The 22,236-nt window shown below is 54.3% G+C and overlaps 3 protein-coding genes across 5 annotated transcripts; 1 reads left to right on the top strand and 2 right to left on the bottom strand.

Annotated features, from left to right (window-relative positions):
• Nucleotides 1-3,194: 3,194 nt before the first annotated feature.
• On the bottom strand, nt 3,195-6,537 carry LOC115247539 (cell surface hyaluronidase-like). Its single transcript, XM_029829564.1, has 4 exons — nt 6,462-6,537; nt 4,213-4,572; nt 4,047-4,127; nt 3,195-3,334 (listed from the first exon to the last, which is right to left on the bottom strand). Exons 2-4 carry the CDS (start codon nt 4,544-4,546, stop codon nt 3,195-3,197), a joined length of 555 nt encoding a protein of 184 aa, XP_029685424.1. The 5' UTR covers nt 4,547-4,572; nt 6,462-6,537.
• Nucleotides 6,538-10,687: 4,150 nt separating this feature from the next.
• LOC115247684 (abhydrolase domain containing 17B, depalmitoylase) lies at nt 10,688-19,956 on the bottom strand. 2 transcript variants are annotated; one of them, XM_029830270.1, is made up of 4 exons: nt 19,458-19,956; nt 17,662-18,034; nt 12,703-12,882; nt 10,688-12,512 (listed from the first exon to the last, which is right to left on the bottom strand). In XM_029830270.1, the coding sequence occupies exons 2-4, from the start codon at nt 18,015-18,017 to the stop codon at nt 12,293-12,295; spliced, it is 756 nt and encodes a 251-aa protein (XP_029686130.1). In that variant the 5' UTR covers nt 18,018-18,034; nt 19,458-19,956; the 3' UTR covers nt 10,688-12,292. The 2 variants fall into 2 exon arrangements, with proteins under 2 accessions (XP_029686130.1, XP_029686129.1); XM_029830269.1 differs by having other exon boundaries at nt 17,662-18,138; nt 19,458-19,896.
• A 289-nt stretch (nt 19,957-20,245) lies between these two features.
• On the top strand, nt 20,246-22,218 carry LOC115247686 (uncharacterized protein C9orf85 homolog). 2 transcript variants are annotated; one of them, XM_029830272.1, is made up of 4 exons: nt 20,246-20,456; nt 20,564-20,670; nt 20,947-21,054; nt 21,783-22,218. In XM_029830272.1, the coding sequence occupies exons 1-4, from the start codon at nt 20,355-20,357 to the stop codon at nt 21,907-21,909; spliced, it is 444 nt and encodes a 147-aa protein (XP_029686132.1). In that variant the 5' UTR covers nt 20,246-20,354; the 3' UTR covers nt 21,910-22,218. The 2 variants fall into 2 exon arrangements, with proteins under 2 accessions (XP_029686132.1, XP_029686131.1); XM_029830271.1 differs by having other exon boundaries at nt 20,941-21,054.
• Nucleotides 22,219-22,236: the final 18 nt, after the last annotated feature.

The raw sequence follows: 22,236 nt of genomic DNA, 5'->3' as shown, positions 1-22,236 counted from the left end.
ACTAACTAACTAACTATAACAATAACTAACCGACCCACTGATGTGACCAAGAAGCCTAAATGAGCACAACAACAGAAGCTAGCAGCTGCCTGAGCTAAAGCAACGTTAGCATGAACCCAACATCTTTATACATCAGATTTATCAACAGTGAATAAACCAGAGAAAATACACAACATGCACACAAACCCCCAAACAAGGGACCCGCTCTCACCTCAACCAGGCTCAGAAGAACCCGAGCAGCCCAAACCCAAACACCCGCCTCCTCCCGCCATCGCCAACACAAGTCGGGAAATCAGGAAACAGGAATGATGAACTGGAAACGACCCTGAGCAAATGTAGGGGGAGGAGCCTCATTTCAGGTGGAGGGCAGCAACCGTCTGCCGGCGCCGGCCGCCACCTGAACCCACTGAGCCCAGCCCACTTGAGCCGGACGCTTGTCGGGGAGCTTTAAGGCTCAACATGTAATAACCCGTAAGACTGTTGGTTCTGAATATGAATTTGGTTCTGAACCGAAGGAGCCTTCCGGATAGAAACGTCTTCAAGAGAAGAAACCCAGTCCAGTTGACAGAGAAAAACTGCCTTGGGTTCTGAATATGGCGTTTTGAACCGGGCCAGTTTGACCCCCCCAGCATAAGGAGGGACGATGTGGAAGTCAGTGTAACTGACACCGTTTGCCTCCGGAATATCACGGCATTCCCTGATCCCATCTGTTCCGGAAGCACCGAGTTCCCCGGCCGCTCCCTCCCTCACAGGCGCCGTCACAATCAGGCCCGTTTTGGGAACTTCCCGAGGTGGAAGTGAGGCTGGAGTAAATCAGACCTGATCTGGATCTACTGGATCTACTGGATCCATCTGCCACAGCTTGAAGGTAAATGGGTGAAACAAGGCCAGAGCCGAGGCCACTATCTGAGCTAGCTCAAAGTTTTCAGATCCTTGGAGGATCCTAAAAGATCCTTTCAGAGCTTTTGTGCAGGACTCAAGTTCAAACTCAGAAAACCTGCCCTGGATCTTCACAACGACCCGTCAGTGTCACGCAGCACGACTTTAACTGCACAATAAAGTCGAACATTTCCTTTCCACAGAGAAAGCGACACGTATTTCACGTTTGTGCACGTTTGTGCACGTTTACACGTATGGATCCTTTAAAGTGCTGCTTTACGCGTATTAGGGCTTGTTTGAAGAAGCTGTGCTGACTCGGCACCAACCCCCACGTGTGAAACGTGACACTGGAGGACCTGGTGCAGCACTTGGCCTCCCAACCGACCCGTGCAGAGCTAGGCCAGGCCGACCGACCCGTGCAGAGCTAGGCCAGGCCGACCGACCCGTGCAGAGCTAGGCCAGGCCAGGCCGACCCGTGCAGAGCTAGGCCAGGCCAGGCCGACCCGTGCAGAGCTAGGCCAGGCCCGACCGACCCGTGCAGAGCTAGGCCAGGCCGACCCGTGCAGAGCTAGGCCAGGCCGACCCGTGCAGAGCCGAGCCAGGCCAGGCCGACCGACCCGTGCAGAGCTAGGCCAGGCCGACCCGTGCAGTGCCGAGCCAGGCCAGGCCGACCGACCCGTGCAGAGCTAGGCCAGGCCGACCCGTGCAGAACTAGGCCAGGCCGACCGACCCGTGCAGAGCTAGGCCAGGCCGACCCGTGCAGAGCTAGGCCAGGCCGACCGGGGGCCAGCGGAACGCTGCACTTGGACTCTCTTTGGAGGGAAGCGTGTGGATAAATGTTCCACTCGTGACACCGCTGAACTCTTCTGCTCGTCATTCTGCAGAGGACACGACAAAAATCTCCTGAGTCGCCACATTCACACAAAGCCTGGAAACACTCGGACACCCCATAACCCCTCTGTCCGGAACATGCTTCCGACTGGGCCGGAGCACCAGGCTGCAGAAAACAGGCAAAGATCCGGGAAAGATAAAGTTCCAGAAATGCTTATTTTCTAGGTCTTTGAGGGTTCAAAGGTGAACGGTCCAAATGAGAAGCAAATGCTAACATACGAACTCTCCTGTCGCTCCATGGAGACCAAGAGTGAACAGAGCAGGTCGCCAAGGGCAACGTCAACACTGCGCTGCCGCGCGCTAACCTGTGCTAAGACAAGCTACTGCTACATGCTGCAACAAGGCTGAGACACAAACTGTAAATGATCATAAAATGCCTTTACAGCATCCCATAATTGTAATGATCGTCAGCATTTAGCCCATTAAAAAGAAAAAAGCTTCAGTGTCACTTTCTAGTTCCTCTAAAAAACATGAATTATTTGTATGGCATTATAATAATTTTTTATAGTGATAATTATGAATGATTTTACTATTTTTCCACAACATTTGCTGATGAAAATGTGGAATAAAAAGAACTTTGTATAGTTTTTAGCCGATACAAATGTAAATATCCTTGAATCATGGCATCGTTAGCACTGCCAGGGTCAGGGTCAGGGTTAGGGTCAGGGTCAGGGTTAGGGCCAGGGTCAGGGTCAGGGTCAGGGTCAGGGTCAGGGTCAGGGCCAGGGTCAGGGCCAGGGCCAGGGTCAGGGTCAGGGTCAGGGTCAGGGTCAGGGCCAGGGCCAGGGCCAGGGTCAGGGTCAGGGTCAGGGTTAGGGCCAGGGCCAGGGTTAGGGTCAGGGTCAGGGTTAGGGTCAGGGTCAGGGTTAGGGCCAGGGTCAGGGTCAGGGTCAGGGTCAGGGCCAGGGCCAGGGTTAGGGTCAGGGTCAGGGTTAGGGGCCAGGGCCAGGGCCAGGGCCAGGGCCAGGGCCAGGGCAGCCACATGTTGCTCGTTACCTGTATTTGAGGTTGTACACGAAGCTGCTGCCCAGCCTCTCTGCAATGGCCGTCTTGGTTTCATCCAGGAGACTTTTGACCGCCGAGTCCCCGACGGCCAGCGCCACGATGCGTCCGGCCGGCAGCGACCGCAGCAGCCGAGTGAGGGTTCGACTGTCGTTGCGAGAGCCGTGCGGGTCGTAGCGCTCGCTGAAAGAGCACGGCGGCCGTTGTCCTGGTCTATCACCCGCAGGTTGATGCCCGGCTGAAGTTCCGCTGGAAGGCGTAGCCGCCCGTGGGAAGGCCCGAGGCCGGGACGCTACGGGTCAGCAGGGTCCAGGAAACCCTCTCGGTACCGTGAAGCTCCAGCGTCCCGCCGCCCAGCACGCCGATGAACTTGCGGCCCAGACCCGGTGTTTCAGGAAGGGCCGCGCTGTCGGAGCGCCCCATCAGGGCGATGGTGCGGAAGAGCGGTAGCGACATTTGGGAGCACCGATGTGAAGGGCCGCTCCATCCTGGATGAGGATGTGATGCGTCCTTAACGTGATGTTCTTGGAACCATCCGCACTGTCGGCAAACACCACCTGGCCTGGGAGAGACGGAGAGACGGACAAGGGTGCTGACAAGGGTGCTGACAAGGGTGGACAAGGGTGCAGACAAGGGTGCAGACAAGGGTGCAGACAAGGGTGGACAAGGGTGCAGACAAGGGTGCTGACAAGGGTGCAGACAAGGATACTGACAAGGGTGCAGACAAGGGTGCAGACAAGGGTGCAGACAAGGGTACAGACAAGGGTGCAGACAAGGGTGCAGACAAGGGTACAGACAAGGGTGCAGACAAGGGTGCTGACAAGGGTGCAGACAAGGATACTGACAAGGGTGCAGACAAGGGTACTGACAAGGGTGCAGACAAGGGCGGACAAGGGTGCTGACAAGGGTACTGACAAGGGTGCAGACAAGGGTGCAGACAAGGTACTGACAAGGGTGCAGACAAGGGCGGACAAGGGTGCTGACAAGGGTGCTGACAAGGGTGGACAAGGGTGCTGACAAGGGTGCTGACAAGGGTGCAGACAAGGGTGCAGACAAGGGTACAGACAAGGGTACTGACAAGGGTGCAGACAAGGGTACAGACAAGGGTGCAGACAAGGGTGCAGACAAGGGTGCAGACAAGGGTGCTGACAAGGGTGCAGACAAGGGTGCTGACAAGGGTGCAGACGTAGGAGAGGATCCTGCCTGATGGGGTTACCTCTGACTGGATGGTTAGCGACAGTAAAGTGGCAGAAGTTTCCAGTTTGAACAACTGCCTCGCTGGACAACTGCAGCTCTCTGGGGTTGGTGGCCTGGATTCCAGCTGCTGAGGGAGGGGTTGTGGTCCGGACAGTTCTCTGCAGACAGGCGGGAGCGGTGACAACGGACAGAGGCGACACCCAGCTCGAGATAAACACCAGCAGCGGCATCACGTGGACTCACCATCAAACACATCTCCACTTCTGAGGCTGAGGACGAGGAGAAGTGTGATGAAGAAGGCTCCCGTCGACGCCCCAACACAGATAAAGGTGTTCCTTCTCTGCTGAAGGTCACGAGCACGTTCCCTGGAACGGCTCTCCTCGGAAAGGCTGAAGGTGGCTCGCTGGAGCGGCGCAGGGCCGTGAGGCTTGACTGGGAGGGGCGGGGGGGCTTGGGCAGGTGGCGGCAGGCGTACCGGGGCCACTCGCCCAGGGACATAACCTGCAGGCCGCTGGTGGCCGGCGTGCAGTGGAGCCACGAAGACTGGGAAGTGGCTGGGGCCATCACTGGTCGGCATGGTACACGGATCTGCTATCTGACATTCTGTTGGGAATAGTGGGAATGGCAGAGGAGGAAATGGTGGTTAAAACAACGATCCCTGGGCTCTTTTCACAGGATACTGGGAAGAGAAAAACACGTCTGTCACGTCCACGTTTATTGCTGGTCCCTGTGTTCAAAATAAAGGGCTGAACTGACCGAGCGTTCACGGGGAGGAAGAGGAAAAAGAGGTGAAAGACGTGAGATTTGTCCAAACTGGGTCAACACAGCAAGTCACAGGACAGAGGGCAGAGGGGCGCTGCTCAGGGGGAGGTTCACAGCCCAGGAACTCCATCACATCCCATAATGCTGACTGTCAGTGCTGCCTGGGGGACGACTCCTCATGGTTTCATCCCTCAGAGCAGAGCAGCACCACAGCCGGTCCCAGTGACACCAGGGAGGCGCCCGCTGCTCCGTAATGGGATGGAGCCGCACACCAGCCTGGGATGGAGCCGCACACCAGCCTGGGATGGAGCCGCACACCAGCCTGGGATGGAGCCGCACACCAGCCTGGGATGGAGCCGCACACCAGCCTGGGATGGAGCCGCACACCAGCCTGGGATGGAGCCGCACACCAGCCTGGGATGGAGCCGCACACCAGCCTGGGATGGAGCCGCACACCAGCCTGGGATGGAGCCGCACACCAGCCTGGGATGGAGCCACACACCAGCCGGTCGCTCTGCTGCCACATCAGAGCTGCTCGGGTCTGAGGGATGAAACCATGAGGACGACAGTCGTCCCTCAGGCAGCACCAACAGCGTTCATCAGCAGACCAAAACCATCCGACCCATGTCCATGGCCCACAACACAGCTTTTGTCCTTTTTGGGGTTGTAAAAGGTGCAAAAGGACAACAAGTCTTTTAACTACATCACAGTCTTCATTCGGCAGAATAAAGTCCTAATTCACTCATTTCAATTAAGTGAAACTGATCAAAGAAGCTTTGACTCGAGTGCATCCACACAATCAAGGAGTCGCTTATTTGTGGGAACCGAACGGTCCCGTTGGCGGCGGCGCCAGCAAAGGTCACGGCGCTGCTGGTTCTGCTGAAGCTCCAACATCCTCTTGGATCTCCTCCTCACGGGCTGTGCCAGCCCCCGGTGGCGGGGGACGCTCCTCGTCTTCACGCCCATCTCTGCGGGGTTTTATTCACATTCCTCGCCATGAAAGGGGCCACGCCGTAAAAAAGACCTGCCAGACCAGGAAGACTCATCACCTCAGGGCGAATCCGCTCCCTGCACCACTCATCACTCGCACATTTCCTGATCACTGAACAATCCCATCATTTTCACACTTCCCAAGGTCACAACTTGAATTTCAAACAGATGTTGCTGGTTAAAAGGGAAGTCAAAGCAGATCTGTCCCGCATTTTAGACTGTTCACAGACCTCAAACACATATTCCTTTGTTTAATGTGGAGCGACTCCACTAGATTAAACGCATCAATACGTTTCTCAACAGCATCAAGGTAGAAGAAGAAGAAGAAGAATGACAGCAAAAGCATTCATGGTCTTTAGATCCTGTGTTTATCAAAGGCGCGTGGAATTCCACCTTAGTAGCGACACGTGGAAACATGGTCCTGTAAGAAGTAATGTTCACAATATCTCAAAAGGGTCTGAAAATAGAAGCTTAGACCTTAGAAAATAGACCCTTAACCTGGACCACCGCAACAACCCCGACCAATGTGACGGCATTGGTGGCCGGTGACTCCACCAGCTCGACCCCCCGCGGCTGACAGGCGCGCACGGAGCGACACCCACCGCGGCTCGGGCTGCTCTACCCCCGCGGCTCGGGCTGCTCTACCCCCGCGGCTCGGGCTGCTCTGCCCCCGCGGCTCGGGCTGCTCTACCCCCGCGGCTCGGGCTGCTCTACCCCCGCGGCTCGGGCTGCTCTGCCCCCGCGGCTCGGGCTGCTCTCCTACCGCGGCTCGGGCTGCTCTGCCCCCGCGGCTCGGGCTGCTCTCCTACCGCGGCTCGGGGCTGCTCTGCCCCCGCGGCTCGGGCTGCTCTCCTACCGCGGCTCGGGCTGCTCCTCTCCCGCTCTGTCCCTTCACGCTTCGCCGGGTGCTGGTAGCGGGGGCTGGTGTCCAGGCTCGTGGGGACGGTCCGGCCCTCCCTGGTTCGCGTTCGGTCTCCCTTTTATACGCTTTTCCTTCACATGGTGGTTTTGCTGCCGCTGGGCAGTCGCGCGTCCGTCGCTCAGCCCTCCGCACTCCGGACCACCGGCAGGAAGCTAGGTAGGCGGGGCTTGGCAGACAGGAAGTGGTGATGTGTTCAGGCTGTCGGAAAGATTAAACTCGGTCCAAAGGTTGAGCGAGGACGCGAATGCGTTGTTGTGTACAGTTTATATTTTGGCGATATAAATGAGATCCACATATATAAATATGTGAGTCTGTGCTTATCCTTGTAGGTTTGTTTTATTTTAAATATAAGGATATTTGTACTGTACCTATCTATTATGGTTTGAGGAAAAAAGTGATATGACTAACCGTAACCAAAGTTAAATCAGTAAAATAAATTAATGCTAATAAATTACACCCCCTCCCTGGGCTACCACCTTATCGTGGTGGAGGGGTTTGCGTGTCCCAATGATCCCAGGAGCTCCGTTGTCTGGGGCTATATGCCCCTGGTAGGGCCACCCATGGCAAACAGGTCCTAGGTGAGGGACCAGACGAAGCGTAGCCCAGACCCCCTTATGATGAAGAACAGCATTGGTCCTACGTTTCCCTTGCCCGGATGCGGGTCACCGGGGCCCCCTCCTGGAGCCAGGCCTGGGGGTGGGGCACGTTGGCGAGCGCCTGGTGGCCGGACCTCTGCCCATGGAGTCCGGCCGGGCACAGCCCGAAGAGGCAACATGGGACCCCCTTCCCGTGGGCTCACCACCTGTAGGAGGGGCCAAGGGGGTCGGGTGCATTGTGTTTTGGGTAGCAGCCGGAGGCAGGGACCTTGGCGGTCTGATCCCCGGCTGCATAAACTGGCTCTAGGGACATGGAATGTCACCTCTCTGGTGGGAAAGGAGCCTGAGCTGGTGCGCGAGGTTGAGAAGTTCCGACTAGATATAGTTGGCCTCACCTCGACGCACGGCAAGGGCTCTGGAACCAGTCTTGTTGAGAGGGGTTGGACTCTCTACCACTCTGGAGTTGCCGATGGTGAGAGGCGACGAGCAGGGGTGGCAATTCTGGTTGCTCCCCATCTCAGTGCCTGTGTATTGGAGTTTACCCCGGTGGATGAGAGGGCAGCCTCCCTTCGCCTTCGGGTGGGGGGACGGATCCTGACTGTTGTTTGTGCCTATGGTCCAAACAGCAGTTCAGCGTATCCACCCTTTTTGGAGTCCTTAGAGGGAGTGCTGGAGAGTGCCCCTTCTGGGGGCTCCCTCGTCCTCCTGGGTGACTTCAATGCTCACGTTGGCAATGACAGTGTGACCTGGAGAGGTGTGATTGGGAAGAACGGCCCCCCTGATCTGAACCTGAGTGGTGTTTTGTTATTGGACTTCTGTGCTCATCTCAGATTGTCCATAACAAACACCTTGTTCAGACATAAAGGCGTCCACATGTGCACTTGGCACCAGGACGCCTTAGGCCGCAGATCAATGATCGACTTTGTGGTTGTGTCATCAGATTTGCGGCCGCATGTTCTGGACACTCGGGTGAAGAGAGGGGCGGAGCTGTCAACTGATCACCACCTGGTGGTGAGCTGGCTCCGATGGTGGGGAAGGATGCCGGACAGACCTGGCAGGCCCAAACGTGTTGTGAGGGTCTGCTGGGAACGCCTGGCAGAGTCCCCTGTCAGAAGGAGCTTCAACTCACCCCTCCAGGAGAGCTTTGAACATGTCCCGGGGGAGGCGGGGGACATTGAGTCCGAGTGGACCATGTTCCGTGCCTCCATTGTTGAGGCGGCTGACCGGTGCTGTGGCCGCAAGGTGGTTGGTGCCTGTCATGGTGCAATACCCGAACCCGCTGGTGGACACCAGCGGTGAGGGATGCCGTCAAGCTGAAGAAGGAGTCGTATCGGGCCTTACTGGCCTGTGGGACTCCTGAGGCAGCAGATGGGTACCGGCAGGCTAAGCAGAGTGCAGCTACGGCCGTTGCAAAGACCCGGGCGTGGGAAGAGTTCGGTGAGGCCATGGAGAACGACTTTCGGACGGCTTCGAAAAGGTTCTGTCCACTATACGGCGTCTGAGGAAGGGGAAGCAGTGCACTGTCAACAATGTGTATAGTGGTGATGGTGTGCTGCTGACCTCAACTCGGGATGTTGTGGATCGGTGGAAGGAATACTTCGAGGACCTCCTCAATCCCACCAACACGCCTTCCAGTGAGGAAGTAGGGCCTGGGGACCTGGAGATGGGCTCTCATATCTCCGGGGCTGAAGTTGCCGAGGTAGTCAAAAAACTCCTCGGTGGCAAGGCCCCGGGGGTGGATGAGATCCGCCCGGAGTTCCTTAGGGCTCTGGATGTTGTAGGGCTGTCGTGGTTGACTCGACTCTGCAACATCACGTGGACATCGGGGGCAGTGCCGCTGGATTGGCAGACCGGGGTGGTAGTCCCTCTTTTTAAGAAGGGGGACCGGAGGGTGTGTTCCAACTATAGGGGGATCACACTCCTCAGCCTCCCTGGTAAGGTCTATTCAGGGGTACTGGAGAGGAGGGTCCGCCGGATAGTCAAACCTCGGATTCAGGAGGAGCAATGTGGTTTTCGTCCTGGGCGTGGAACAGTGGACCAGCTCTACACCCTCAGCAGGGTCTTCGAGGGTGCATGGGAGTTTGCCCAACCAGTCCACATGTGTTTTGTGGACTTGGAGAAGGCATTCGACCGTGTCCCTCGGGGGGTCCTGTGGGGGGTTCTCCGAGAGTGTGGGGTGTCGGGCCCCCTGATACGGGCCGTCCGCTCCCTGTACGATCGGTGCCAGAGTTTGGTCCGAATTGCTGGCAGTAAGTCGAACTCGTTTCCAGTGAGGGTTGGTCTCTGCCAGGGCTGCCCTGTGTCACCGATTCTGTTCATAACTTTTATGGACAGAATTTCTAGGTGCAGTCGTGGTGTTGAGGGGATCCGGTTTGGTGACCTCAGGATCGCATCTCTGCTTTTTGCGGATGATGTGGTCCTGTTGGCGTCATCAGCCCGTGACCTCCAACTAACACTGGATCGGGTCGCCGCCGCATGTGAAGCGGCTGGGATGAGAATCAGCACCTCCAAATCCGAGGCCATGGTTCTCAACCGGAAAAAGGTGGAGTGCCTTCTCCGGGTAAAGGAGGAGATCCTGCCCCAAGTGGAGGAGTACCTCGGGGTCTTGTTCACGAGTGAGGGAAGAATGGAGCGGGAGATCGACAGGCGGATCGATGCGGCGTCCGCAGTAATGAGCTTCCTCCGTAGGGTGGCTGGGCTCTCCCTTAGAGATAGGGTGAGAAGCTCTGCCATCCGGGAGGAGCTCGGAGTAGAGCCGCTGCTCCTCCGCGTTGAGAGGAGCCAGATGGGGTGGCTTGGGCACCTAGTTAGGATGCCCCCTGAGCGCCTCCCTGGTGAGGTGTTCAGGGCATGTCCCTCCGGTAGGAGACCCCCGGGAAGACCCAGGACACGTTGGAGAGACTATGTCTCTCGACTGGCCTGGGAACGCCTGGGGATCCCTCCGGATGAGCTGGAAGAAGTAGCTGGGGAGAGGGAAGTCTGGGCCCCTCTGCTTAGGCTGCTGCCCCCGCGACCCGACCCCGGATAAGGGTAGAGGATGGATGGATGGATAATAAATTACACATAGCGTGTGAATTAGAGTAATAAATTACGCTACATGCCGGTACAACCTAAACATATTGCCAACATATTCTTTATTATTTCATTATTGGATTTATTGTTCGGTGATACATGTACTGCTCTGTAAAAGCAACTGGTTTGCGTTTCGAAGATAGAGTTTATCTGTGCGCGTAAATGTAAAATAAAGCCATTTCAAGACCTTTGTGATTAAAATAATTATTTTGCTGCAACCAAGTCTCGTTTCCGGGATGGCCGTGAATTGGTCGTTTCCGGCCGCGATAAGGGGAGGGACCGAGTCTCCAAACGCTGCCCCCTGGCGGACAAGGGACATTTATTACCCTCCAATCTACCCCCCCCCCCCCATCACAAAATGACAGGAGAAACTGGGTTGCTTGTCAAATACTATTTTATTTTCACAAGCCGTGTAGGAATGACTATATTAGCATTGTTTACATATCTATTCCTGTCATTGAAATATGCCATACAAAACGTATCTAATCAAATCAAATGACCAGTACAAAGGTCTGAAAAAGCCCAAATGATAATATATCAGATACATATCAAAAGTCTGAGTTGTGAAATGACAAAAAGCCTGGAAAAGAAAAAAGAAAAATAACATTTCCTGTTTAAATGCTATTTACAAAATGACGGAAACCAAAATGGTGTGAAACAAATAAAAAGCATTTCCCCCCTTTGAGAAATCAAACCGTGTTTGAATCTTGGTCCAATTTGCTCTTTATTCACCAGTTATTAGGACGTGAGGTTTCCAGTAGCACCCACTGACTTCGTCATTAACTGACAGCATTTGACTCATTTTAAGAGAATAAGAGTCACATAGGAAGTGATGACACGCATATGCACCAAAATAAGAGCAAAGGAGACGTTTCCGTTACACAGGCCATGAACACAAAGGAGAGGAGCACTTTGACATGTAATGAGAGCAGGAAGCAAAAGAAAAGGTTTAGCGCCAGTTAAAGGTTCAAAATGAACTGTCCAATGTAAAAGAAAGAAATCTCACTTTAAATTTGAGGTTTTCTGACATTTACAACTTCATCGGGGAACAGAGTTGCACAGAAGCTCTTTTGACACATGACTGACTAAATTATGAAAATAATGAGAATCTAAATGAGCCTCCATGCAACATCCAGGGAAGCTACGTTCAGAACCTCACCGTTGGGCTCAAACTTGGAATCTAATTTATTTCGGACAAAAGCTGTTGAACTTTTGATATTTCAAAAAGAAAAAGGAAAACTTTGATTTTTGTATTGTATTGATAACAACATACGGAACCCATGGAGAGACAAAGAAAAACAAGCGTCAGTAATCGGGATGCTGCTTTTGACAGAATAGTTCTGGTTTCTAAGATCATTGACGAGAGCAGCAATTCTGGTGGTTCAGTACCAAAACGTGATTCTATGCTGCAAGAACTCAGCTCTGGACCCCCCTGGTGTTGGCTGTAAACTGGGCCGTTCCAAAAGGGAACAGAGAACAGATGAAGCTTTGGAACAACTCATCTGGTGATGGAGAAATTAGTGTGTTGCTATAATATTAGACTAAATATTTGGCAAGACTGACCTGTTTATACGTCAGTTAGTGAGTTCATCAGTGTGTGTGTGTGTGTGTGTGTGTGTGTGTGTGTGTGTGTGTGTGTGTGTGAGTGTGTGAGTGTGAGTGTGTGTGTACATGATTTAACCTGACCACAAAGTCAGAATGAGATCAGTTTAGTGAGAGTCTGGTCCGGTCCAGAGTTCCCCACAGTGGTCCAAGGCAGCAAACATCTCACACACCCCCACATCTACTGCATGTTGTCTGCGTAATCATCATCTACTGATCTCAAAGTGCCACTCTCAACGCAGCAAAAAAAAAAAAAAAAAATCATGGTTGTTCAGTTCACAGTTGCAGCACGTGGGTCCAAACAGGCCTGGGATGGAGGCTGGACAGCAGGAGCAGACAGATTCTCCCCTTCCATGGTAACCTTGTTTAACCACCTTCACTACAAGTTGACCAGCTCATGAGCAACAAACTGCTTGAGCCTCTCCAGGTACTGTCCATAGAGCTCCACGTCATTGTGTCCAGCCCCTTCCACCCAGAGAGGCTCCACCGGGCGCTGACAGCGCTCGTACAGAGCCAAGCCGTGAGAGAAGTCGATGACCTCGTCCTCCGTGCCGTGAATGACCAGGACCGGCGACGTCACCTTCGAAATCTTATCGATGCTGCGGAGGAGGAGAGGAGCAATTAACCGTGTGGGGCTAAAGAGGAAGTCATTAACTGTAGTGTGGCCATCTCACCAGCAGAGGGCGCTGAAGGGGGGAGGGAGGGAGAGAGAGGAGGGAGGGAGGGAGGGAGAGAGAGGAGGGAGGGAGGGAGGGAGGGTTACCCTAACCCCCCCCCACTGTCACTTACTTGGGGAAGGCGTCGAAGCAGTAGGTCTTCTTGGTGTCGGGGAACGCCACCCTCATGCCGGAGGTGAGGGGCGAGTGGAGGATGACGGCGGCGCTCTCGTAGCGAGACGCCAGGTCCACCGAGGGCACGGTCCCGATGCTCTGGCCGTACACGATCACGCTCTCAGGCCGGACGCCGTAGCTGCGGAGGCAGAAGCACCGAGCGTCACCTGTGGGGCTCATGGGCTCACCTGGACTGATCATTATGGGAGGAGGTCCTGACCCCGACCCTGATCAGAGCAACTTAATCATCGTCACTGCAGCTCCTACCTGAGCTCCTACCTGAGCTCCTACCTGAGCTCCCACCTGAGCTCCCACCTGAGCTCCTACCTGAGCTCCTACCTGAGCTCCTACCTGAGCTCCTACCTGAGCTCCCACCTGAGCTCCCACCTGAGCTCCCACCTGAGCTCCCACCTGCAGCTCCCACCTGAGCTCCCACCTGAGCTCCCACCTGAGCTCCCACCTGCAGCTCCCACCTGAGCTCCCACCTGAGCTCCCACCTGAGCTCCCACCTGAGCTCCGCCTCCACGCCACAGACGGCCAGGCGAGGTCCGCCTCCCCGCCACAGACGGCCAGGCGAGATCCGCCTCCCTGCCACAGACGGCCAGGCGAGGTCCGCCTCCACGCCACAGACGGCCAGGCGAGGGCCAGGCAAGGTCCGCCTCCCCGCCACAGACGGCCAGGCGAGGTCCGCTTCCCCGCCTCCACGCCACAGACGGCCAGGCGAGGGCCGCCTCCACGCCACAGACGGCCAGGCGAGGTCCGCTTCCCCGCCTCCACGCCACAGACGGCCAGGCGAGGGCCGCCTCCCCGCCACAGACGGCCAGGCGAGGTCCGCCTCCCCGCCACAGACGGCCAGGCGAGGTCCGCCTCCCCGCCACAGACGGTCAGGCGAGGTCCGCTTCCCCGCCTCCTCGCCACAGACGGCTGAACTCCTCAGTGTTTACGTGCTCCTTAATGCTGCTGGCTGACCACCGTGTTAGAGCCCCAGTGTTTATTGGAAATCCGTTGCTAGGCTACCACTCAATATTCGGCTACCGCTCAATATTCGGCTACCGCTCAATATTCGGCTACCGCTCAATATTCGGCTACCGCTCAATATTCGGCTACCACTCAATATTAGGCTATGAGGATCTCCTGCTGAGTCGCTTCCCTCGGGGAAAAGAAAATGATGGGCTGGAACTCAAAGAGTCAATAACAAGAAGCGGATCAGACGTTAGCCAGCGTGTTAGCCAGCGTGTTAGCCAGCGTGCTAGCCAGCGTGTTAGCCAGCGTGTTAGCCAGCGTGTTAGCCAGCGTGTTAGCCAGCGTGTTAGCCAGCGTGTTAGCCAGCGTGTTCCCTCTGAACATTCTTCTGCTGCTTGAGTACTGGTCATGTGGCAGCAGCAGTGCACGTGACACACTCTCCAACCAGGCCGTGCACGCCCGAGTACAAAATGGAGGTTGTGTGAGTGTGAAAACCAGCTGAGTTATGCAATGGATGAATCATCGGGGCCAGTGTGAGCGCAGGTGAAGGGAGCGTCCTCGTGCTCCTGGCTGAGCTCTCCAGGCTGGAGGCAGCAGACCGAGCTGAAGAGCAGGTTTAGCAGAGCAAACGTTCCAATTCGGTTCAACCATAGAAACCACCCAGCAGGAAGCACAAGCAGCACTAAGGAGACACCAGGACCCTAGCCCTAGCCCTAAACCAGGACCCTAGCCCTAGCCCTAAACCAGGACCCTCACACAGAACCCTAACCCTAGCCCTAAACCAGGACCCTCACACAGAACCCTAAACCAGGACCCTCACACAGAACCCTAACCCTAGCCCTAAACCAGGACCCTCACACAGAACCCTAAACCAGGACCCTCACACAGAACCCTAACCCTAAACCAGGACCCTCACACAGAACCCTAACCCTAAACCAGGACCCTCACACAGAACCCTAAACCAGGACCCTCACACAGAACCCTAAACCAGGACCCTCACACAGAACCCTAAACCAGGACCCTCACACAGAACCCTAAACCAGGACCCTCACACAGAACCCTAACCCTAAACCAGGACCTTTCTATCAACTCTAACCAACTCTTGATGTAGGACCAATAACCCAGGGTTGGCCTGTTTGCACTAACTAATCCTTTTTTATAACTATATTATATATATAACTATAACTAATCATAACTAATAACTAATCATCCCACCTCTGGAATGTCTTATTTGCACCTTCATTTTTCCCCAAGGGAAAGTGGGTGTAAAAGTTTAGGCACTATTGTTACCACCCGCCCTTTAAGAGTGATTAATAGTCATTAATAGTCATTAATAGTCATTAATAGTGATCAACAGTGATTAATAGTGATTAACGGTGATTAATAGTGATTAACAGTGATTAATAGTCATTAATAGTGATTAATAGTGGTTAATAGTGACTACCTTCTGAAGAGTGATGCAATCACACTCATCACCAGCTGTTAGATCCTTTAAACAAACGTAAGTGATCCAGCGAATGCTTTTGTTTGAGCTGGGAGGGTCAGAGGAGGACGTCCTGCAGGATGTGAGCACGCCGCCCACAGCCACACCCCTGAATGGCGCTCCCCCGGGGCCGCGCCGCTCTCGGGGCCGCGCCGCTCCCCCGGGGCCGCGCCGCTCCCCCGGGGCCGCGCCGCTCTCGGGGCCGCGCCGCTCCCCACCCCCGGGGCCGCGCCGCTCCCCACCCCCGGGGCCGCGCCGCTCCCCACCCCCGGGGCCGCGCCGCTCTCGGGGCCGCGCCGCTCCCCCGGGGCCGCGCCGCTCCCCCGGGGCCGCGCCGCTCCCCCGGGGCCGCGCCGCTCTCGGGGCCGCGCCGCTCCCCACCCCCGGGGCCGCGCCGCTCCCCCGGGGCCGCGCCGCTCCCCCGGGGCCGCGCCGCTCTCGGGGCCGCGCCGCTCCCCACCCCCGGGGCCGCGCCGGCACCAGGAAGAAGAGCTGCTCTACAATCAGGACCGACGGCCGTCACTTGACTCAGCAAAATCCCCTAAAAGTGGTCGTCATATAGGGCAGAGCGAGGGTCCCAGCAGGGCTCAGGAAGGTGTGCATACCTGTGGGGGCCTCTCATCACAAGGGGTCACTAGTGATCACTGAGGACCAGCCATGATCACCCATGATCACCCATGATCATCACCCATGATCACCGCCCAGCAGCATTAGTGGTGTTACTGGTCGTACTGGTTGATGGGGCCACTACAGCAGAGGCACCTCCAGGACCTGAAATCCTGATTGAGATCTGAAATCTGAAGATATAAACGGGTTTTTGTACGTGTAACGAGGCCGCGCAGGAAACAATCGGCCCGATCATCTGATGACGGAACACCAGGAAGATCCCATTAGGCTGGCCCGGGTCACATCAGGCTGGCCCGGGTCACATCAGGCTGGCCCGGGTCACGCCAGGCTGGCCCGGGTCGCGCCAGGCTGGTGTTCCCAGAAGAATTCCCTTCTTTGTTACTAAAGAAAGGTTCCCTCTCATGTGAGCCCAGTTCCGCTACATGCTACATGCTACATGCTACACGCTCACACTGCTGTTGGCTGGAATGAAGCCGTTAACGGAGGTAAAATGTGTCACCGGATCTTCCGCGGCCACGTGGAACGGCGCTCTTTCATTCAGAAGTTTGCGTTTGGTTCCAGTCAGCTGACTCCAGCCTCACAACCGGCTGATCACATGTGATCCCACGTGATCCCATGTGATCACGGGGGAACACGTGCAGGGAACTCTGGGTGAGTGTCAGCAGCTCTATTCCAGGAGGGAAGAACCTCTGGAAGCTTCGCTTCGAAATAAGATGCAGCCCAACCTGCAGCTGAGGCCACTTCCTGGCTGTGGAACATGTACAAGCAGGAGCTTCCTGTTTAACTTATCAACTTCCTTTTCTTAAAGGCCCAATTTACACAAGAACGCAGCAGAGCAGGAGGAAACAGCCCCATGGCTCTTCATGGGGTAATTAATGGGGTAATTAATGGGGTTAATAATGGGGTAATTAATGCCACACCGAGCCTACACATGCTCCTGATCAGATGTTCTCCAGCAGGTAGAAGCAAAAGCTCATCAAGGCTAAAGGAACAACAATGATGCCCCCCCCATCATATAATAATATCTCATGTTTACACTAGTTCTCGCTGGATGTGGACAATAAAGTGCGTCTTTCCTTCTGCAGCCTCCACAGACCACGGCTGTGGTGTTGGAGGTGCTGAGGAGCGACGTGGACCCCCCGGAGCTGCTGCACCGCCCCAGCAACACTGGCTTCATGTCTTTGAGCGCTCCTTCAGGGCTGTATTCCACTCAAGGAGATAAAGGTGGGGACCATCTCTTGGTCCTGTTCCAGCAGCAACATGATTATTGACGTTGATTTGCTCATATTTTATGATGAAATACAACCAAAATATGTAGTCAGCAGAATAAAGGGACAAAGCTGAATGCCTCTTATTGTAAATAACATGATTATTCAAACAATTCACCAAGTGGTGAACATTGAACTAAAAGCTGCTCAGCATCCTCTGAGTCCAGAGCAGGTTTCAGGGGACTCACGGATCCGCGCATTAGCTTCTAACCCTAACCCTGACCCTGACCCTGACCCTGACCCTGACCCTAGCCCTAACCCTGACCCTAACCCTAGCCCTGACCCTAGCCCTGACCCTAACCCTGACCCTAGCCCTGACCCTAGCCCTAACCCTGACCCTAACCCTGACCCTAGCCCTGACCCTAGCCCTGACCCTAACCCTGACCCTAGCCCTGACCCTAACCCTGACCCTAACCCTGACCCTAACCCTGACCCTGACCCTGACCCTAGCCCTGACCCTAGCCCTGACCCTAGCCACAGGTGACGCGCTGGCCACTGTGCAGCGCTCTTCACCAGGCGATTAACCAATCAAACCTGTTCTCCTGACTCTGTTGGGACGCTCACATCGTCTCCTTACCGTGATCGGAGAGCGTGCCAGGCGGCGTCCACGTCAGAATAAAGGTTCTTCTCCGAAGGCTTCCCGGAGCTGGCGCCGTAGCCCGAGTAGTCGTAGGAGAAGACGTTACAGTTAATGCGTGAGCCCAGGCCGATGTAGAAGCTGCTCATCTGGCCCAGGTCCACGGCGTTCCCGTGGGAGAACAGGAGCGTGTAGCGAGCGCTGGGCGAGCAGCGCACAAACATGCAGGCGATGCGGTTCCCCCTCGAGGTGCGTGTCATGAAACACTCGATGGCTTCCTTCTCCCGGGAAGAGTACTGCCAGTCCGCTCGCTCCGACAGGTGCAGGCTCCACCGGCTGCCGCTCTCGTCACACATGAGGCTGTAGGTGGGCTCTGGGGGCAGGAAGGCCAACTTGGAGGCAATTTTGCTGGGGCAGGGCGGACAGCAGAACAGGCAACAAAGCTCGCTGAGGGACAAGTGGTTCATCCTCAAAACACTGACAGAGGGGGGGGGGGAGAGAGCACTGGTTATAGAAACAGGAAGAAGTTCTACCAGAGGATTGAACTGGTCGATTCAGGGCAGCATCCGATCCTGACTGATCACGTCTAAAACACCCAAACTTTGCTGTCCCTAAACTCTTAACTCACCTCTTTGGTTGAATGGCCCAGGGTTAGGGGCCTTGACCTGGCCCAGGGTTAGGGGCCTTGACCTGGCCCAGGGTTAGGGGCCTTGACCTGGCCCAGGGTTAGGGGCCTTGACCTGGCCCAGGGTTAGGGGCCTTGACCTGGCCCAGGGTTAGGGGCCTTGACCTGGGCCGGGGTTAGGGGCCTTGACCTGGGCCGGGGTTAGGGGCCTTGACCTGGGCCGGGGTTAGGGGCCTTGACCTGGGCCAGGGTTAGGGTTAGGGGTTAGGGGCCTTGGCCTGGGCCAGGGTTAGGGGCCTTGGCCTGGGCCAGGGTTAGGGTTAGGGGCCTTGGCCTGGGCCAGGGTTAGGGGTTAGGGGCCTTGGCCAGGCCCAGGGTTAGGGGCCTTGACCTGGCCCAGGGTTAGGGGTTAGGGGCCTTGACCTGGGCCAGGGTTAGGGGCCTTGACCTGGGCCAGGGTTAGGGGCCTTGACCTGGGCCGGGGTTAGGGGCCTTGACCTGGGCCAGGGTTAGGGGTTAGGGGCCTTCACCTGGGCCGGGGTTAGGGGCCTTGACCTGGGCCAGGGTTAGGGGTTAGGGGCCTTCACCTGGGCCGGGGTTAGGGGCCTTGACCTGGGCCAGGGTTAGGGGCCTTGACCTGGGCCATTCTATAGCTGAACGTACATTCTCTAGCACAGTTTAGCTGGGAAAGTGTGCACGTGTGTACTTTGTTAATAATTCTGTGCTAAAAGACATTTGAATCGGATGAAACCCCTCGCGATGTTTTAATGAGGCCAATATCAGGTTAATAGTAATAAATGATGGAATTCAAGGCATGTAAAGAATTTGCTTCAGCCGGTTGGGAGTAAAGGGTTAAAGCTCCTTCTAATTTGGCTCCATCGGCTGAATGTGGGGACATTAAAATGATAGTGGAGCGGCTAAATTACACAGAGGAAGCTATTATATTCCCATATTATCCCAAAATAGTCCAAAATCTCCACAGACCCCAGCGACTGGATGGAGCCCAGTTTACTGTAAAATGGAGGAATCATCTATGCTGCGAGATTACCGGGATCTGCCGGGGATCTGCCGGGGATCTGCCCGGGATCTGCCCTCTACATGACGGCTTAATTAGGCGATCACACGCCGTGCGCGAGCTTCCCACCACCACGCGCCACTGGCCCGGCGTTACCTGGACTGAGGTCGGCTTGGTTGAGACGCGGTCGCCAGGTGGTTCCTTCGGCACCAATGAGCTAATTTCCCAGGACCAGTAGATCGCCACGGTTCTCCGCGACCAGGTTGTCCGTCGATCCGTGCGGTGTCCGAGCGAAGCCACTGTGTTCCCGTCCTGGCTCCGCAGCTGCGAGTCGCCTCTTCGCCCTCCGGTTCCGACAACAAGGCTGCAGTTTCCTCCTCCTCCGCTCGGCCTCCTCAACATACAAGCGAGAGCAAATTCGATTTATTCTAAACACTCGAGTCCGTGTTGCCCAGCAGAGCCGCCAACAATGTGCGAGTTCATAATCGTCTGCGGGAGATAATAGTTGTCTTGGTCCAACATCACCGCTTTGTTAGATATATATATAATATATATTTTTCTGGATATCAAAACGCTCAGTGAGCGATGTAATTTGATTGGCAGCTGGGTAGACCAATAGCAAATGCGCTATAAAAGTAATACACCAATGGGAACCAGCGTACGTGTATATGGGCGTTTCTGTGTCTCGTTGTTGCCGCCTCATCTTTTGATTGACATCCAGCTTAGCCAATCAGAAAGTGTTTCGATAAGGAGCAGTCCAATCGCCTTTTATCAAGTTTGTTTCAGCGTTTAGGCAAGTGGCGCAATGTAAGACAATGTAATTATATATGTTGATTTCAATTATATATCTTTATTTAACCCAAAAGGACATGATTTTCTTATAGTTTATGTGCCTTTAAAAATGAAGTATTCACGTTTTGGCCACATCAGCCAATAACATTGGCTAACGTGAACCTTTTGCTTCCGGGTTAGGGGTCTCTGCCTGGCCGGCGTGCTTGGGAATTTAAATATCTTCGGAATATTGGCAAAATAAGCGATAAAAAAGAACATAAGATGAGTTCTCAGAAAGGTAATGTGTCTCGGTCGCGAGGCCAGAAGCATCAAAACACGTTTGCCTATAAAAACGACAAGCATGGAGCGACTACACAATTAAAGGTAAATATAAAGGAGTAGCCTATTAGCCTGTAGCTCAGCAGCGCTTGTGTCGAGTCACGTGTGAACAAATCAATGTGCCAGTTATGATGTCGACTATGGTTTTGCAGAAGGCGAAAGCCAAGATTCACGACGGCCTCTGCCAACATTGCAAAGATGTGCTCGAGTGGAAAGTGAAGTACAACAAATACAAGACTTTAACACAGCCCCGGAAGTGGTGAGCTGCCTGGCACAAGTTTGAGCTTCACAATCTCTTTTTATCGTTTTAACCGGTGGTGGCTCAGTCTTTGGGGGACGGGGCTGAGAAGCAAAGGGTGCAGACAAAATTTGCAAGGGGAAGTGCCCTTGAGCCAGGTGCCGAAGCCTCAAATGCTGTAATGTCAGTGTGTGCGTCAGAATCCTTCTAACGCGTTTTTGATCATGCATGCAAATGTCTGCATTTGTGTTCGGTGTGAGACCTGATAACATTGGTGCAAACTTCTGTCAGCGTCAGGTGCTCTCAGAAGACTGTGAAGGACGCCTACCACATCATCTGCAAGCCGTGCGCTCTCCAGCTAGAGCTTTGCTGCAAGTGTGGAAAGAAGGAAGAAATCATTATTCCGTAAGTGATATCAGGTTATGAGAACGTGCATTGTGCAGTGTCCTGCACACACAGTGCACAGTTGCATGTTCACAGTGCAGTCCTGTCTCCGACTGATGTGTCACTTCTGTCACATTCATTCTTTAAATTGTTCCTCAAATCATTTAGAGAATTTTGCATATCTTGATTGATTGTGGTGGTTTTAACGTTCACAATGAAGCTGAGGAAAAGTAATTGTTGTTAAGACGTTTTTCCTGCCCAAATCTTGCATTTTTCATTTTTAATCAACTTGTAGTAAGTTAATTCTAGAGTCATTCTGCCATCTTGTGGACGTTTGTGTGTATTGCTGTTTTTAGCCTGTTTATCCATCTAAATGGTGCAGTGTCCTCCTGAAACGCTCTTCAGACACCAGTTGAGCATTTATGTCTCCAGTAATGATGACAAGTAAATGTAGCTGACTCAGTTAAAGAACATAGCATTATTAAATATTTTCACAAATTTTGGATAACGAGGACCGGTTGGATCAGGAGGACCGGTTGGATCAGGAGGACCGGTTGCAGTCTGGTGTTGGGATCCGTGGTGTTGGAATGGAAAGGGTGCCTTGAAAGCATCTGCACTGCTATTACATTTCTTGAGGCTAATGAAAACATTGAATAATAATTAAAATATTATAAATGTATAATTCAAGCGGTTCCGTCAGGGCCTGTTGCTGGTCCAGACTGACTCGGCATCTTTTCCTTTTGCCTCAGAGTGAATTCACAAGGGGAGACACGAGATGGGGACGAGAGAAAGACGGACGTGGACGACGTGGGCGGCGACGATGGAGACTTGTTTGGAGACGAGCATGAAGAAGAAGCGGGAATTGAGGGTTCCTGACTGAATCAGGATTCCAGGGGGACTTTTGGAGCAAAAAGCTTCTCTCATAGATTTAAAGTCACGACTCGAACTGAGTGATGCACCTGTGGAAAAGATGTGACTTTTAAACAATGGCTGATTTTTTGCTTCTGTGTTTTGGAGTTTTGACGGTTCTGTTCCCTGCGTCGCTGCCATAAACGAGGGATTTCAGTTCCTTTTATTAATGATGGAAATCCATGATTGAACTGAGGGATCAAGATCAAAATACTGACCGATATGTAGAGAAATAAAAGCACCAAACCAATAAATACACACAATAAGTGTTCGGTCCAAACGACCTGAAACATG

The sequence above is a fragment of the Takifugu rubripes genome, chromosome 21, assembly GCF_901000725.2.
Source record: "Takifugu rubripes chromosome 21, fTakRub1.2, whole genome shotgun sequence".
NCBI lineage: Eukaryota > Metazoa > Chordata > Actinopteri > Tetraodontiformes > Tetraodontidae > Takifugu > Takifugu rubripes.
This window is presented reverse-complemented; position numbering and strand designations above follow the sequence as displayed.